Source organism: Serinus canaria, chromosome 17 (genome assembly GCF_022539315.1).
Source record: "Serinus canaria isolate serCan28SL12 chromosome 17, serCan2020, whole genome shotgun sequence".
In the NCBI taxonomy this organism is placed as follows: domain Eukaryota; kingdom Metazoa; phylum Chordata; class Aves; order Passeriformes; family Fringillidae; genus Serinus; species Serinus canaria.
The window spans coordinates 9552148-9568052 of record NC_066330.1 but is presented as its reverse complement, the minus strand read 5'-3'; the positions used below and the strand labels follow the sequence as shown (position 1 = coordinate 9568052).

The window sequence follows — 15905 nt, the reverse complement described above, 5'->3', positions numbered from 1 at the left end:
TCTGTGTGCCAGAGCTGCATCCCAGGCCCGGGAAGTTGTTCTGGCCGCAGGGCTACAACCGAGGGAGGAGTGGTGGTTCATCGAGGTGCTCCCAACCGACCCTCAGGTAAGTACAGACCGAGTTCACACGTACATATATACATATATGTAAGTACATATATCTATATCCCAAACCTCCCCTGACACACCGTTAGGTTGGAGCTCAGGGAAAGGTTCTTCCCCCAGAGGGTGCTGGGCACTGCCCCGAGGCTGCCAGAGCTCCAGGAGCCTTTGGACAGCGCTGCCAGGGATGCCCAGGGTGGGGTTGGTGGGGGTCTGGACAGGGCCAGGGGCTGGGCTGGGCTGATCCTTGTCCACCTCAGGTTATTCTGACTCAGTGATTTCCTCGGGCCCTGTCCCTGGTCAGAGATCAATGCCGTCCCTCCTCCTCCCGTCACGAGGAAGCTGCACAAGGCCATGTCCCTCGCTGGCAGTACCTCCCCGGAGGCTAGGTCCATCTCGGCGATGGTGCGGTCGATGTGGGCTCGGGTGGACCGGAGCCCCGCCAGGCTCTCGCTGGTGTCGGACAAGCGCCGGGAGAGCGTCGCGATCCGCGCCTGCAGCCGGCCCCGCTCCGCCTCCTCGGCCTGGATCCGCCCGCTCAGCTCGTCCCGCCGGGCGCGGAGCTCCGACAGCCCTGCGGGGCGGCACCGTCAGACGGCCACGGCCACGGCCACGGCCCCGGCCACGGCCACGGCCACGGCCCCGGCCCCGGCCCCGGCCCCGGCCGCCCCCCGGCCCCCTCACCCTCCTGCAGCGCCACTTGGTGCCCCCGCAGCGCGGCTCCGGTGCCGCTCATCGCTGCGGCCGGCGGTGCTCCGCCCCTTCCTGCGGCCCGAATGGAGCTCTCGGCCGCCTGGCACACGCTCAGCACCGCGCTGGTGCCGCCCGCCGCGCTGGGGCTGGTGAGCGGGGACTGCGCGGGGACCGCTGCGCTCCGCCGGGCCCGGGGCAGGCCCGACCTGCTGCCCCCGGGATGCTCCGGCCTCGGCTCCTCCCCGGCCGGGCCTCCGGCTCTGGGTCCGCGGGGCGGAGTGAGAGCTGCCGAGGCCGGGGTGAAACGGCCGGAGCTGAGGGAGGAGCGGCCGGGGCGGCCGGAGGAACGGCCGGGGCTGCCGGAGGAACGGCCGGGGCTGAGGGAGGATAGGTGGGGGCTGGGGGAGGAACGGCCGGGGCGGGGAGGAGGGCAAGGGCTCCTGGGTGTGCGGGGATGGTGTCCACTGGGGGCTGTCGGGGAAGGGCCGCGGGCACAGCCGCCCTCTCTCCGTCACCCCAACCAGGAGCAGGTCCAAAAGGCCCCAGCTTGCCCGGCCGTGCTGTGGCTCTGCTCCCGCTCCATCTGAGGCGGCTGGGCTGCCAAGGGTGGCTCGCAGCATTTCCAGCAGCTCCTGTGTCCCGCAGCAGCCACCCGCAGGGACAGCAATGATGTGTGCGGGTGCGAGCCCTGGGAGGGGGCGCTGGGCATCCAGCGGTGGGCTGAGACCCCGGCAGATCGCCATGGAGTAGCAGCATCCCCCCCGGTGCAGTTTGACAGCAGAGTCCCTATGTGCTCCATCAAATGCTTAACTTATGTTCCCTCTGCTTTCCAGGCATCCCCGAGGCCCGAAGCTGCCGGGCCGCTGCAGGATGCCGAGCTCCGGGCAGCCCTGGACGTGCTGCAGTGCTACGACTTGCACTCCATCGTGGAGGAGTGGTTCATCGAGGTGCTGCAGACTGACCTGCAGGCGAATATCGCCCCCGAGTTCTGGAACTGCATTGGCCAGTATGAGAACACGGCCGGAGAGCCCCAGTGTGCTGCGCTGCTCCTGGATGCCTTCAGTCTGCTCAAGTGCCGCCTGGAGCCCTACCTGAACAGCCTGGAGCTCCTGGAGCGGTGGACCAAGGCAGGCCTGCTCCTGGGCACAGGTGCTCAGACGCTGCAGGAAAAGGTCTATACCATGTTCAAAGCTATCCTCTTCTTCTCCACGACCAAGTCCTTCCAGTCGATGATCCAGCAGTTCTACAGCTGCACGTTCAGGATATACATGCGGCAGTGGAAGAAAGGAGAGGATGGAACGAACGAGTGTGAGAGCAGCATGAGTGAGACCGAGGAGAGTGACCCAGAGGAGGGTGGAGGAGAGGGTCAGCTCTGTGCAGGCTGCAGCAGCAAGAGGGAGCAGTGCTGGTGCCCTGAAGCCATGGAGCAGTTCCAGCAGCTCAATGACATTCTGTAGGTATCTCACGGAGTGGTGGCTGTCACTCGGTGCAAGGGGGGATATGGATGGGGAGAAGCAGCAGGTTTTATTGATCCCTGAGAACAGGAGGAGCTGTGTGAGGTCAGGCTGTGTCATGGTGGTGGGTAGGGAACTCAACATGGTCTTTCTGCTTTCAACTGGTGGTTGAAGAAGAGCATATCTTTAGACAGAAAGTTTCTCTCCCTGGATATGAGAACATCGTCCTCTTGCTCTGAGGCCTCTGACCACAAAGAAGCAAACCAGTGCAAGGTGTCCCTGCCCATGTCAGGGGTTGGGACTGGATGATCTTGAAGGTCTTTTCCAACCCAAACCATTCTCTGATTCTATGAAACTCTTCTAAATGAAAAAGCTTTTGATGGCTTTAAATAATGTCTGTAAGGAAGATGTGATAGCAGTAGTGCCATGTGTTACATATGTAGTGCATCTATGTGGGCTATCTGAGCACGTGGCCTGAGCTGGGCCTGCCTCTGTGGAATGTACAGGGAGGGTGGTGCCTTCAGGTATAAGATTTTCTTGATTTGCTGGTGCCTTTTCTCCCCCACGCTCCTGATGTGTCCCCGTGCCCGCAGCCGCCGGCTGAACCTGCTGGAGAGGGTCAGTGCTGAGGCTGTCACCACCATCCTGCACAGGATGATTGAGGAGAGGATGGAGCAGCGCTGCCGCGGGGAGTATGAGCACTCCTTCCTCAACGAGTTCCAGGAGGTGAGGCTGGTGTGGGGGCAGTGAGGGTCCTCCTTGGGAAATCACAGAATTCACAGAATCACTGTGTTGGAAGATACCTTATGAGGGTGTGTTCTTCAGCTCAGGCTACAGCCAACACCTGAGGTCACCATTTGTGGTATTTTCAGGGTCCCCAGGACGAAGGAGGAATTGAGAATCTGACTCCATGTTCTTAGAAAGCTAATTTATTATTTTATGTACTTATATTATATTAAAGAATGCTATACTAAAACTATACTAAAGAATAGAGGAAGGATACAGACAGAAGGCTTAACAAGAATGGAAACTCATGACTGCTTCCAGAGTCCTGACACAGCTGGACCATGGTTGGTCATGAAGTCAAAACAATTCACATGAAAGCAATCATACAATGACCAGTTGGTAAACAATCTCCAAACACATTCCAAAGCAACAAACACAGGAGAAGCAATCAGATAATTATTATTTTCATTTTTCTCTGAGGCTTCTCAGCTTCCCAGGAGAAGAAATCCTAGTGAAGGGATTTTTCAGAAAATATCACAGTGACAACCTTAAACATCATTGAGTCCAACCCAGCCTCAACACCTCAAATAAACCCTGGCACCAAGTGCCACATCCAGGCTTTTCTTAAACACATCCAGGGATGGTGATTCCACTACCTCCCTGGGCAGCCATACCAGAACTTTATCACCCTTTCTGTAAAAAACTTCTCCCTAATATCCAGCCTGTATTTCCCTTGACACAGCTTGAGACTATGTCCTCTAATTCTGTCAGTGCTGCCTGGAGAAAGAGACCAACCCCACCTGAGCACAGTCACCTTTCAGGGAGTTGTAGGGGTGATAAAGGTGTGCAGATGTTGGTTTTTAGCAGCTCAGGCTAAAAGCAGATTCTAACTTAAAACACCTGGTCCAGGGCTATGACTTCCACCATATCTGGCAGGAGAAGTGGCCGAAACTCCCCATTTTGGCTGATGCTGGAGGGGAAGGTTTGCTCTGACCTGTGCATGAAGGACTGTCACATTTCACCTCATGATGTGTGTAGTAATGAGGGAATTTCTGTGGTTCCAGTTTACAAACCACAAGATCAACAAGTGTCACCTGGCTTGCAGAGGGTCTTCCCTCTGTGTAAGTGAGCCCATAATTAGAATTTCTGTGGCTGTTTTCAGTCCTCTTTCCAATTCCCCTGTAAAATTGGAAGCAAGGATGAGAGAGGATACTCTGGTATTGGTCTCATCAGTGGCCACACAGAGAATTAAAATCATTCTTTGCAGCTGTCCAGTTGCTTTGCTGCTATTTCAGCTAAGTTTGTGTTGAGCTGTTTACCCACCATGACTTTAAAACAAAATTCTTCTCCAGGTTATGCCTCCTCCAGGACACAATCCTGAGCTCAGTGTTCCTTGCCCATGATTTTCCCTTTGCCTGTGCTGGAGAACCAGGCCTGCAGCCAGGTTCCCATGCAATCCAGACACCCTGGATCCCTCACTCTTTGCCATGCCAACTGTTTTACTTGCCTGCAAACATCAGGAATCTTTTTGTGTTTACTTCCTATTGGTTGTTGTGCAACACTTTCTTTGCTGCACCTCGTGTGAAATGCTTTTGGATGACCTGGAGATTGTTTAAGGATATTTGGATATTTTCAGGGCACCACAGAAAATACAGCTGCATTCTGCTCCTCAGATGCTGCCCTTGCTTCCACCTCTTGTTTGGCCATAGAATATTGGAGGGTGTCAGGATGAGGAAGAGATAATTTTAAGGGAAAAAAACCCCAAAACACAGGCCTGGAAATCTAAAGGTTAAATCGAGAAGTCTGAGAAACAGCTCACTTAAAATTACAGGTGCTGAGGGCAAAGCTTCTTTGCCAGCACAGCAGCAGCTGCCTGGAGTGTTGGGTCACAATCAGGCTGTAACAGGAGCACTCAGGGAAGATAAACTCAAGGAAAGAATGAGTTGGTTTGATAATAATTCCTTAAAATCGTGTTGCTTTGCATCAGTTATAGTCCTGTCCTTTTGTCCCTTAGAGGAATTCTTTTTTTCTTCAGCTTCTTCAGTTTTGCCCAGAAGTTTGTAGTAGTCAGGTTTGTCCTGGCAAAACTTGTGCATTTCTTCAGTGTTTCCTCAGTCGAGTAATTAAAAATAAACATCAGCAAACCTTGACTTAGCATTTTTGTTTCAGGCTGTGAGAATATATCAAAATATACTAATATCTAGTATTAGAGTGGTAATAGAATGTCTTGTAGCATATTGGTACTCCCAGGAAGTAGCATGTATTTGCTAATTGATGGGGGGAAAAAAGGCAGTTATTTTAAACATCTGGATGTTGTAATTGGATACATTTGAAATTTGGCAATTACATATTTCTCACTAAAGCTCAAATAGAAAAAAAAAAAACCTTTTTATGCTCTGTGTTCAGGTTTTTATTTTATGATTCAGTGACAAGGCTGGTATTTGGATTTCAAATGCCTGAGTTGTGTTGGGTGTCTGTGTCTTCTTGGGATATCTTGTTTGCTTTTCACTGCTTTCAGGAACCAGAGAAATTTTGGGCCAAGGATGGTGTAATGGGCAATTTGCCTGTTTTCTTATGAATGGGACAGTTTTGCAGGTATAGAATGGGATGAAACTCTGCAAGAATGAAATAGACTGCAAGTTTCAGAGCAAACCCTGTCCTTTTTGGAGCCCAGTGCCTGCACACAGTCTATGGTCACCCCTTATCTTCTCACACCCAGCTGCACAGTCCATATCCTGTCTCTTTAGTTAAAGTTCCAGTTCTTTCAGCTGAGCTTTCCCCAGCTATAGCCCAGGCTGGAGCACATTTGAGGAGCAGCTGGGGGTGATGCTGTCCTAGTCCAGCTGCCCCTTTCTGCCAGCTGTGGTGGCTGCCTGGGGTGGGTTGGGATGTGGCTGTGCATCCAGCTCTGTGTTCGCATCTGTTTCTCCCTCTTGTGCAGTGGATAGAGAAGGTGATTGGGTGGCTCAGCAGGGTGTTCCTGCAGGATGGCCCCTTGGCACAGTCCTCCCCAGAAGCCAGCAGCACCCTGAAACGCTGGCGCTGCCACGTCCAGAGGTTCTTCTACCGCATCTACGCCAGCATGCGCATCGAGGAGCTCTTCAGCATCATCCGAGGTTCTTCACCCTTGGGCTGGGACTGGGGGGGGGACAGAGCTCTCTGATGTGCCACACTACCTCCCCCTGCCTCCCCTCAGAGCCTGGCACTGCTCCTGATCACTGCTTGGTTTTCAGATTTCCCAGAGTCAAAGCCTGCTGTGGAGGACCTCAAGTTCTGCTTGGAAAGGACTAACCAGAGGCAGCAGCTGCTCAGCTCCCTGAAAAGTGCTCTGGAAATGAGACTTCTGCACCCTGGTGGGTTTTACATCCTTGTCTGTGTCCTGACACTGTGAGGAGCCTGGGCACAAGTGGGGATCTACTTGGAGCTGGTTTGGTTTCCTGTTTGAGGACTCAGGGGCAGTCACCGTGCCCCATCACACATTATTTGTGTTCCAGTGGGCATGGCAGCAGCAGCTGATCCCAGCCCCCTTTGGCCTCACTTTTGCACTGTGGTCAGGAGCACAAAGTTTATCTTTGGTCCAGGTGGGCAAAGGCTTCTTTGCACTGTTAGGGCTCAGCTCTAAGCCTCTGTTCATGCTCAAAACTGGTTTCTCAGGCACATGGATCTGATCTGCCCCATTGCCTTGGGCAGTAGGGCAGCAAGCCCTCCTCCTCCTGCACCACAGCTAGAACAGAGGGTTTGGACCATCCAAACCCCTTCTATCCAAGCCATTATTTTGTGCTGCTGTGCTCTGACTCCCTCTGCTCCTCTCCTGCAGGAGTCAACACCTCCGACATCATCACTCTGTATATCTCAGCCATCAAAGCCCTGCGGGAGCTGGACCCTTCCATGGTGATCCTGGAGGTTGCCTGTGAGCCCATCAGGAAGTATCTGAGGTAGGAGGTGTGTGGGGCAGTCTGGCACATCCCCTTTCCCTCCCCTTCCTTCACTCACTCTTCCCCTTCCCCTGCACTCTGTTTCCGTGCCACTGGCAGGACTCGGGAGGACACGGTGCGGCAGATCGTGGCCGGTCTCACGGGGGATGCTGAGGGCTCAGGGGACCTGGCAAATGAGCTCTCCAAAGCTGACCCAGTGACCCTGGAGAACGGCCAGGAGAGTGATGATGACATCTCGGAGCCAGGGGACTGGGTTCCTGACCCAGTTGATGCAGATCCAGGTGAGATGCCAAGCCCAGCAGTCCTGGCAGCCAGCTGGTTTCCCTGGTGGGCTGTAGCCTTGAGCAGCTCATTTGCTGGTCCTCTGGGGCTGGGCTGGGGCAGGTCCATGTTAATCTCACACTGTTGTCTGTTGGATTCCACCAGGGAAATCGAGCTCCAAGCGTCGCTCCTCAGACATCATCAGCCTCCTGGTGAGCATCTACGGCAGCAAGGACCTGTTCATCAATGAGTACCGCACGCTGCTGGCTGACCGTCTGCTGCACCAGTTCAACTACAGTGCTGAGAGGTGAGGCCCAGACCCAGGGCTTCCATGGCCAAATCACCTGAGTTTCCTTTTACCTGCTGTCTGAAGGGTAGAGCCTTCAGGCTCGGTCCTGTCAATGCCTGTTTGTGGAGCCAGGCATGCCTTTGGCTATTTCCTTTGCAGCTTTGAGTTTGCCTCTAGAATTCCATGCTCAGTCCTGCCCTTGGCTTGTGCTGTAGAGCAGCTCATAGGAATTTGGAGGCCCTGACACACTCTTAGCTCCATCCCACATGTTGTGATGGTCCCCCAGATAGAAGAGATGGAAGATGTGTGTTTCTGAAACACAGAAAGTTCCACCTGAACGTGAGGAAGAACTTCTTTGCTCTAAGGTGACTGAGTAGTGGAACAGGAACCCAGAGAGGCTGTGGGGTCTCCTTCCCTGGAGATATTCCAAACCCAACTGGACACAACCCTGAGTGACTGCTCCAGGGGACCCTGTCTGAGCAGGGAGGTGGGACTTGATGAGCTCCAATGGTCCCTTCCAGCCTGAACCATTCTGGGATTCTGTCTTCAAAAAGCTGCTGGCCTAGAGGAGGTGGCTGTTCCTCACCTGGGTACCAGGAGCCATCCTGGCCAGACACTGTGCCTTGCAAGGTTTCCTAGGAAGAGCACCTTGTGCCAGGGACTTCTTTTCTTTGGCTGTGTGGTGAGGGGTGGAGGCCAAGCCAGGTTGGTCCATCCAAGGGCCCCATCCCTGACCTGCTGTGTCTCTTTCCAGGGAAATCCGTAATGTGGAGCTGCTGAAGCTGAGGTTTGGTGAAGCTCAGATGCACTACTGTGAAGTCATGTTAAAAGTAACTCCTTTTGTTTTTTAAATTTAAGTGCTGGGTGTTTGAGCCCATTGGGAAAGGGGAGGGACTTGAGGAGTGACCCCAAAAAGGTCTTTTAGGAAAGTGGGGGTTCCAGTATGCCAGTGAGGGGCTGATTTGTGACAGGCAGAAGTGCATTTAAATCATGTCTGTTTTTAAGCCCTGTGGGTTGGATTATCAGCTCTGGGGAATAGTTGCTCTGGAGCTGCTGTCTGTCCTGTCCTTCCTGCAGTACCCTGGCATTGAGGCGCTGGGCTCGTCCAGCTCCTCTGGGGTTGGAACTCTGGAGTTTGATTCTTTTGGAACACTCTAGGGAAAACACAGGTGTGAAGGGCTTCCAGTGAAGGCAGTGTTGAGGTGTAACCCATTCCTCTAACATCCCAGAAATCTTTCTGAGTATGTAGCAGACTTCCAAGTAGACACACATGGTCGTGTCCTTTCCAGTGTCCCCATCATCATTTGGAGAGAATGCTCTTCACCTTGTTTAAGCCTCTCCTTCACTAATGGCTGGCACTGGCTCTGGAGGGAAGGAGCCAGCTCAGCTCCTGTGCCTGTTGCAGGACATGGCCGACTCGCGGCGCATTAACGCCAACATTCGGGATGAGGAAGAGAAGCTCCCTGAGGAGGAGAGGCCTCCCTTCAGCCTTGTGGCCATTATCCTGTCCAGTGAGTTCTGGCCACCACTCAAAGAGGAGAAACTGGAGCTTCCAGAGCAGGTCAAGGAAGCCATGGAAGCATATTCCAAGAAATATGAGAAATTAAAGGTGAGGCCACCTTAACCACCCTTATGAAAGCTTTATGCAGTCCCCTTTAGCTGCTGGTTGGCCCACGCTGTTACAGTGGGGTTTGCAATAACCCAGCACTCAGTGGTTCCTGCTGGGAGATCTGCTGTGAGCAGCTGCCTCCCCCTTTTCCCAGGCCATGAGGACCCTGAACTGGAAGTACCACCTGGGGCTGGTGAGCCTGGATGTGGAGCTGGCTGACCGCACACTCTCCCTGTCTGTGTCTCCTGTGCACGCTGCCATCATCCTGCACTTCCAGACCAAGAGTGAGTGCTGTGGAACCCCTGTCTGTGCTTCCACGGGTGGGAAAGCCACATTCCTTGGGCAGCTGGAGGCTCTGAGAGCTCTGGCAGGAGGACCAAGACGTGGTGCATGGGTTTGGATCTCCCACAGCGTCTCCAGCACCCAGCAGGGCCACAGCTCTGCACTCCTCTGCTTGTTCCTGGCAGTGCCTCCCTGCCTTACCCAGCTTCCTACCAAACCCTGGCAGGCTTGGGGGTGGGAACTTCTCCATCTCCTCTCTGTTCTCCATCTCCTCTCTGATCTCCATGGTCTCTGCAGGCACCTGGACACTGACAGAGCTGAGTGAAGTGCTCAAGGTGCCTGTGACTTCACTGAAGAGGAAGATGACTCTGTGGCTGCAGCAAGGAGTCCTGCGGGAAGAGCCCGAGGGCACCTTCACTGTCATTGAGGAGGAGCAGAAGGACCAGGTGGAGAAGGTTGTTCTGATTGACAGTGATGAGGAGGGGGACTCTGCCATGGCCTCACAGGCTGACCAGAAGGAGGAGGAGCTGCAGGTACATGTCCCTGTAGTGGTGCCAACATCCTGTATTTTGAGTTTGGGCAATCTGATCAAGATGATGGATTCAGTTTGCACTATGAATTCACATTTTCCACTGCAAGTGGCTGAGTCCAGCACAAACATTTGGGTTTTGAAGTGGGTATCTTGTGGTCAGTCTCTCGGTGCTGGATCACAGCCTTCCCTCCAGACAAGTGCTGGATCACAGCCTTCCCTCCAGACAAGTGCCCAGCTGCTGAGTCAGGGAACCTTTTGGAAATCTCCAAATTTGGTTTTTTTTCAGTTTAAAAAAAGAAAAAGTCTGAGACATGATTTCATATTTGAAAATAGTCATAACTTATTTGGATGCACCCGAGCAACACTTTTTTGGCACTTCTGACTGCCCAAAAGACTGACCCAGCACTAACAACTGGATCTCTGCCTTCTCTCTGTTGTGGTTCCTGGACATTTCCAGTGCCTTTCCTGCCTGTGAGTCACATTGTTGTGCCTGTGTGCTGTGCAACACAGCATTGTCATGCTGGTGTTCATCCACAGAGGGTCATGAGTGTGCTGCACGTCAGATCCCACTGTCTAGCTCTGTGTCCCAGCACTTAGCTCTGTTCCTGGATATGCCCTGTTTAGAGACCCCACAGCCATGGCTGAGAGAGAACTTGGTGCCAGCTGCATCCCTGCCTTGTTTCTGGGCTATTTGCTGTATGCTCTAGTGTCAGTCACTCACTGTGGCCTGTGTCCCTCTGCAGCTCTTCTGGACGTATATCCAGGCCATGCTGACCAACCTGGAGAGCCTGTCCCTGGAGAGGATCCACAGCATGCTCAAGATGTTTGTGATGACCGGGCCCGTGGTCACCGAGATCGATATCCAGGAGCTGCAGGGATTCCTCCAGAAGAAGGTCCGGGACCAGCAGCTCATCTACTCAGGGGGAGTCTATCGCCTGCCCAAGAACTGCAACTGATCTGGCAGTGTCCCTGCCCCCCCTGGGCACTGCTGCCTGTGCCTGAGCCCTGCTCCAGAGTGCCACCAGCTCTCAGTGTCCTGCTGGGGGTTCTCTGCCCTGGGCTTTTGCTGTACCCCCTTCCTCAAGCGGGTGTCACTTTCCACATGGAGGCAGCTCAGCAGCAGCCTGGACACCCCACAATGTCTGGGTCTGCTTCCCACATTCCTTCCTCCCCTACATGAGTGCCTGGGCCCACCTCCCTGGTTAATAAATAACAGTAGGCTCCTTTTTCCAATGGTGCCAACTCTATTCTTTCCTCTTGGCCCCTCCCCATGCTGGAAGGGCAGGCAGGAAACTCCCCAGTCTGCCATGCACTGTCCCCCTTTCCTTGGGTCTCTGTGTGCAGCCCCAGGAGGTTTTGGGAGGGGGCTGCTGGCTCCAGCTGCTGTCTGGGGCTCTGTGTGTGGCTAAAGCAGCTGGATGTGATGAGTGAGACCCTGCCCAAAAAGAAGGCTTGGTGCTGTCTCTGACAGGGAGGGAACAACTCCAGGGTGCCCTTGTTTGGGACTCGTAAATTGTGTGGAATAATTTTATTGTGGGATGAAGAATGCTTGAGAGGGATGAGATGCAGCAGTTCTTCAGGGCAAGCTGGTTAGTCCTGGAGGGGATCCAGTAGGTTATCTAGGCCCTGGTGGGATTGCTTTGTCCTGGCACGGGTCTGTGTCCCACCAGCATGGGGTTGCTGTCAGGGACAGCGTCCTGGGGAGCTTCAGAGTTGTTGGCAGCATACAAGGAAATGGGATGGGATAATCCCAGAGCTCCTGGTTAAACACTGTGCCCCCCACCCAGCTATGGAGCAGTTTCACATCACATCACATCCCCCCTCCAGGGTGTTCAGGCTCCCTCAGTCCTGCTTTCTACATGGGTTTTGCTCATCAGGAGGAATATGCTGGGAAAATCTGGCTTTTACTGAAAAGATGTTTCCTGTGAAGCACCCAATGAGTTTCCTCAGCCCAAGGAGTCTTCTCCTCTGCTGAATCTTCAATCCCAGCCTGTGAGTGCTGTGGCAGCTGGAATTGAGCCTTAACGGAGCCACAGGTAAGACACAGGAGCAGCTGTGAATGTAGCCTTCCATCCAGGTGTGTGAGACACCTGTGGAACACAGAAATCACCCCCTGTTTAACACAGCCTTGTTTTCCAGTGCCTAAAGCCCACGAGTCCCTGGGGCATCCCTCCTGCAGCTGCAGACAGCAGGGTGCAGCAGTTCTGTCCCCCTTGGGCACGTTGGTGTTTTCCTCTGTGGATAAAGCACAATTTCTTGATCCCCTGGAGCACTGTGCTCCAGGCTGGCAGGGCTGTGCCACTGGGAACCTGGTGCATCCTGTTGTGAAAGTTCCTTGTGCTGAAGAGGATCTGGTTGATAGCTGAATAAACCCCAGTCTGTGACTACTTCAGGTAAAGCCAAAAAACCCCAAAGGGCAGCAAATCCATGATGGCATCAGCAGGGAAGGGATGGACATCCGTGCCTGAGTGCCCAAGGAACTTTTCCCTTTCCTTCTCCCTCCTCTGACCTCTCTCCACTTTTTTCTTTACATTTTTTCATGAAAGAACACTGAGCACGTGGGAGGATGTGGAAGGGCTGGCAGGGAGGGTAAGTGGGGTCAGTGCCTGCCAGCCCAGGGCGTGCCAGCCCCATCCCACAGAGTGTCCCATGGAGTGTCTGGGTGTGCTGTGGCTGTGATGGGGCAGGGAAAAGGCTCCTTTTGATGTGGAGAGATCAAAGTAGCTGCCAGCTGGGAGCAGAGCTGGCAGCAGGGCTGTGCCCACTCACCACAGAGCCACTGCTGGGACGTGGCCCAGGGTGACTCAAGGCCTTGGCTGCGTCTGCTTTGCTCATGGATGCAAAAATATTGATTTATTTACGTGTTGTGCAGGTGGATTTATTGCTCTGTGGTGCTTCCTCACCCCCAGTGCAGGGACTGTGGGGCAGTGAGTGTGTGTGTCCTGTACCCCATTCCAGCAGCATTCCCAGACTGGGATGAGATGAGGGCACTCCCTGCCCTTCCCAAAGCCATGGCTGTGCCCTGGAAGGGCAGGGGATGGGCATCACTCCCATCCTGGCTTTTCCCAGTTCCCTCATGCTGCCCCAAGGGCTGGACCCATGGGGTGTGATGAGTTTGTCCATCCTGAGCCAGAGGATGAGCAAAGCCACCACTGAGGGGACCTGGAGTCACCTCCTTGCCCATGGGAGGTCCTGGCCTGGCAGAGCCAGAGCCACCAGCTGAGCTGTGGTGTGGTTGTTTCAAAGTGTTACAACAGGAAAAATTCGGGTTTAATGACTGCCTCAGCCTTCATGGAATATAAAAGTCTTAAAGTTAATTGAAACAAGCTGGAAATGTGATTTTTTTTCAAAGTGAACAGAGGAAGCTTGGGGGGAAAAAAAGGCTTTGTGCTGTTCCCTGTGCCACTTGCTGTGCAGCACTGTTGCTTCAGGCTGGAGCTGTGTCTGCTGGCCAGGGCAGTCCCTGTCCCACGGGTGTCACTCCCACTCCAGAGGAAAGGAAGAGAGAGAGAGAGAGAGAGAGAGAGAGAGAGAGAGAGAGAGAGAGAGAGAGAGAGAAAGAGAGAAAGAGAGAAAGAGAGAGAGAGAGGAAGAAAGAAAGAAAGAAAGAAAGAAAGAAAGAAGAAAGAAGAAAAAAAGAAAGAAAGAAAGAAAGAAAGAAAGAAAGAAAGAAAGAAAGAAAGAAAGAAAGAAAGAGAAAGAAAATCAAGATCTTTATAGCTCAAAAAAGCACATAAAATCATAGAACCATAGACTCACAGAATGGCCTGGGTTGGAAAGGACCTTAAAGCTCATCTCATTTCACCCCCTTCCATGGACAGGGACACCTTCCACTAGCCCATGGTTGCTCTAAGCCCTGTCCAACCTGGCCTTGGACACTTCTTTACTCCTTGGATGCTTGGGAATGGCTCCAGTTCCTTGGAGCTGTTTTACAGAGCCCTGCTGGGGACCTTGGGAAGGTGTAACAGTGATTTTCTCCAGCCACCACTTGTGACACGATGGCCCTGGGGGATGCTGGTGGTGGGACACTGTTGGTGACAGGAGGAGTGCTGCAGGCACTCACTGCTGTCCATATTTTCCATATTATTTCCCAAATTTCCCATTGTTTCCCCAGATGTACCCTTTCTGTTTTCCAAAGCAGTGGGAACCACAACTTCCCAGGTGCAGCAGTGCTGGTCCCTGCCCTCTCCCACTGCCTGGTGCTGGGCCTGGATGGTTCCCCATGGCAAGGCCATGGCCTTCCCTTTGGTCAATGCCAAACCCATTTTTCTTAGCTTTTACCTCTTTTTTACTGTTTTAGTGAGGTAGGGGTGGAGCTCAACTGGAGGAGAAAGAAGCAGCAGATTCAACTTGAGTTTTAGGAGTGATCATCTGACCCAGCACTCCTTGAATGGCTTGAAAACAAGAAATGAGATAAAAACCCTGAGCCAGAGCACTCCCCTCATTTACCTTGGTCTATTTATAAACTGTTTGGAAGGGTCATGATAACCCAGGCAGGATGCGGCGTCCCTGCGAGGGACATTCCCAGCCCAGGATAAACTGTTTGGGTTATTCAGGATGTGTTAGAGCTGCTCACACAGGCTGGAAAGTTTTGCTAAGAATAAGATTGGGAAGAGTGAGGGGTCTGGTCTGATGGCCCCAAGAATGTATCCAGGAAATTTACACTGGATTTAGGATTTAGGAGGGGTGACGCTTCAGGGGGAGCCCAGGGATCAGCAGCAGCAACTCAGGGCAGATCAGCACAAGGTGGGTGATGTAAAAGGGAAAAAATCCACCCACCAGCCCAGTGCAGAGCTGATGTGGCCATGGAGCTGGGGGATCACACTGCAAAAGTGCAAATCCGTGCTTGGAACAAAGATCTTTTGGTCTGGGAATGACCCTCCAGGGCTGGATTCTGCACCCCTGCCAGGGGCTGCTGAACCTCCTGTGGGAATCCTGCCCACCGTGGAGCAGATTATTTTATGATATTCTTTTATTCTTCCCTGTCTGTGGCTGCAGGAGGGGCTGGCTCCAAGGTCAGGGCCTGTGGGGGTCCTCCTGTGTCCCATCCCCAGCCCCATTTCCCCTTCTCCACTTGCAGCCTCTCACTTTAATTTCAGGGCTCCCTGCCCACTGCAGGGTTTACATCCTTGGGCCATATTTCTGATCTCTACATCCATTTTCCTGCTGCCTCCAAGCCCGTGACCTCTTCAGCTGCTTTCATTTTCTTTTTTTGCTAGTTTTCCTCTTTTATTGCAGTTTCTGTGGGCAAGGCCAGTGCTGCAAGCGTGGTACACTCCATCCTGGAGCTGCTGGGTCTCACTCTGGTCCCATTCTGAGGGGGATTTGCCCACATTTGGGATGCAGCTGCTGCTCCTCAGCCCTAAAAATGTTCTGACTCAACAGGCACTGTGCAAAACCTTGAAGAAAAACCCTAAAATCATCTCATAAGTTGGTGCCACCTGAGCTCCAGCGATGCCTCCCGGTGGGTGCCAAGCCCAGGGTGCCCAAAGCAGTGGGTACTAGTCAGAGGCTGGCACCAAAATCACAGCTCAGGGCACATCCCCCTCTCCCTGGGACGTTCTCTGGCCTCTCTCCGTGTGAGAGAGGCTGTGTTTGTGCAGGATTTGCATCCGTGGCCGCAGGAGGGGCTGTGTCACCTCTCGTCCCCATTCTGGCCCCGCACCTGCTTCCTCCCCGCGGGGCCCCGCCGGGGGACCCGGCCTCGGCACCCGCAGGGACCCGGGGGACAGGGCAGGTGGCCCCAAGGCCCCGGGGGTCAGGGCAGGTGGCCCCAATTTCCTCCCACATGGCCCCCCCGTGCCCTGCCCCGATGCCCCCGTGTGCCCCCCAAGGCACAGCTCCCCCAGGTACACCCCACACCCCATGGCTCTGCCCCCCCGAAAAACACCCCCCAAAAAAACATTACCTCTGTGCCTGCATGTTCCCCCAGTGTGTCCCCTCCCTACAGGACACAGCAGCTTGTCTCCTCCACTTTGGAGTCCTGGAGGTCCCCAAAGCCCCGTGGGGAGGGGGGACACAG

General features: G+C 53.8%; 1 protein-coding gene across 1 annotated transcript; it reads left to right on the top strand.

The window, feature by feature from the left end:
* Positions 1-833: 833 nt before the first annotated feature.
* ANAPC2 (anaphase promoting complex subunit 2) lies at positions 834-11111 on the top strand. The gene is made up of 13 exons (XM_050980888.1): positions 834-944; positions 1629-2248; positions 2843-2975; positions 5917-6091; positions 6209-6328; positions 6793-6910; positions 7010-7191; positions 7337-7478; positions 8215-8290; positions 8866-9069; positions 9224-9353; positions 9649-9884; positions 10627-11111. The coding sequence occupies exons 1-13, from the start codon at positions 879-881 to the stop codon at positions 10837-10839; spliced, it is 2415 nt and encodes an 804-aa protein (XP_050836845.1). The 5' UTR covers positions 834-878; the 3' UTR covers positions 10840-11111.
* Positions 11112-15905: the final 4794 nt, after the last annotated feature.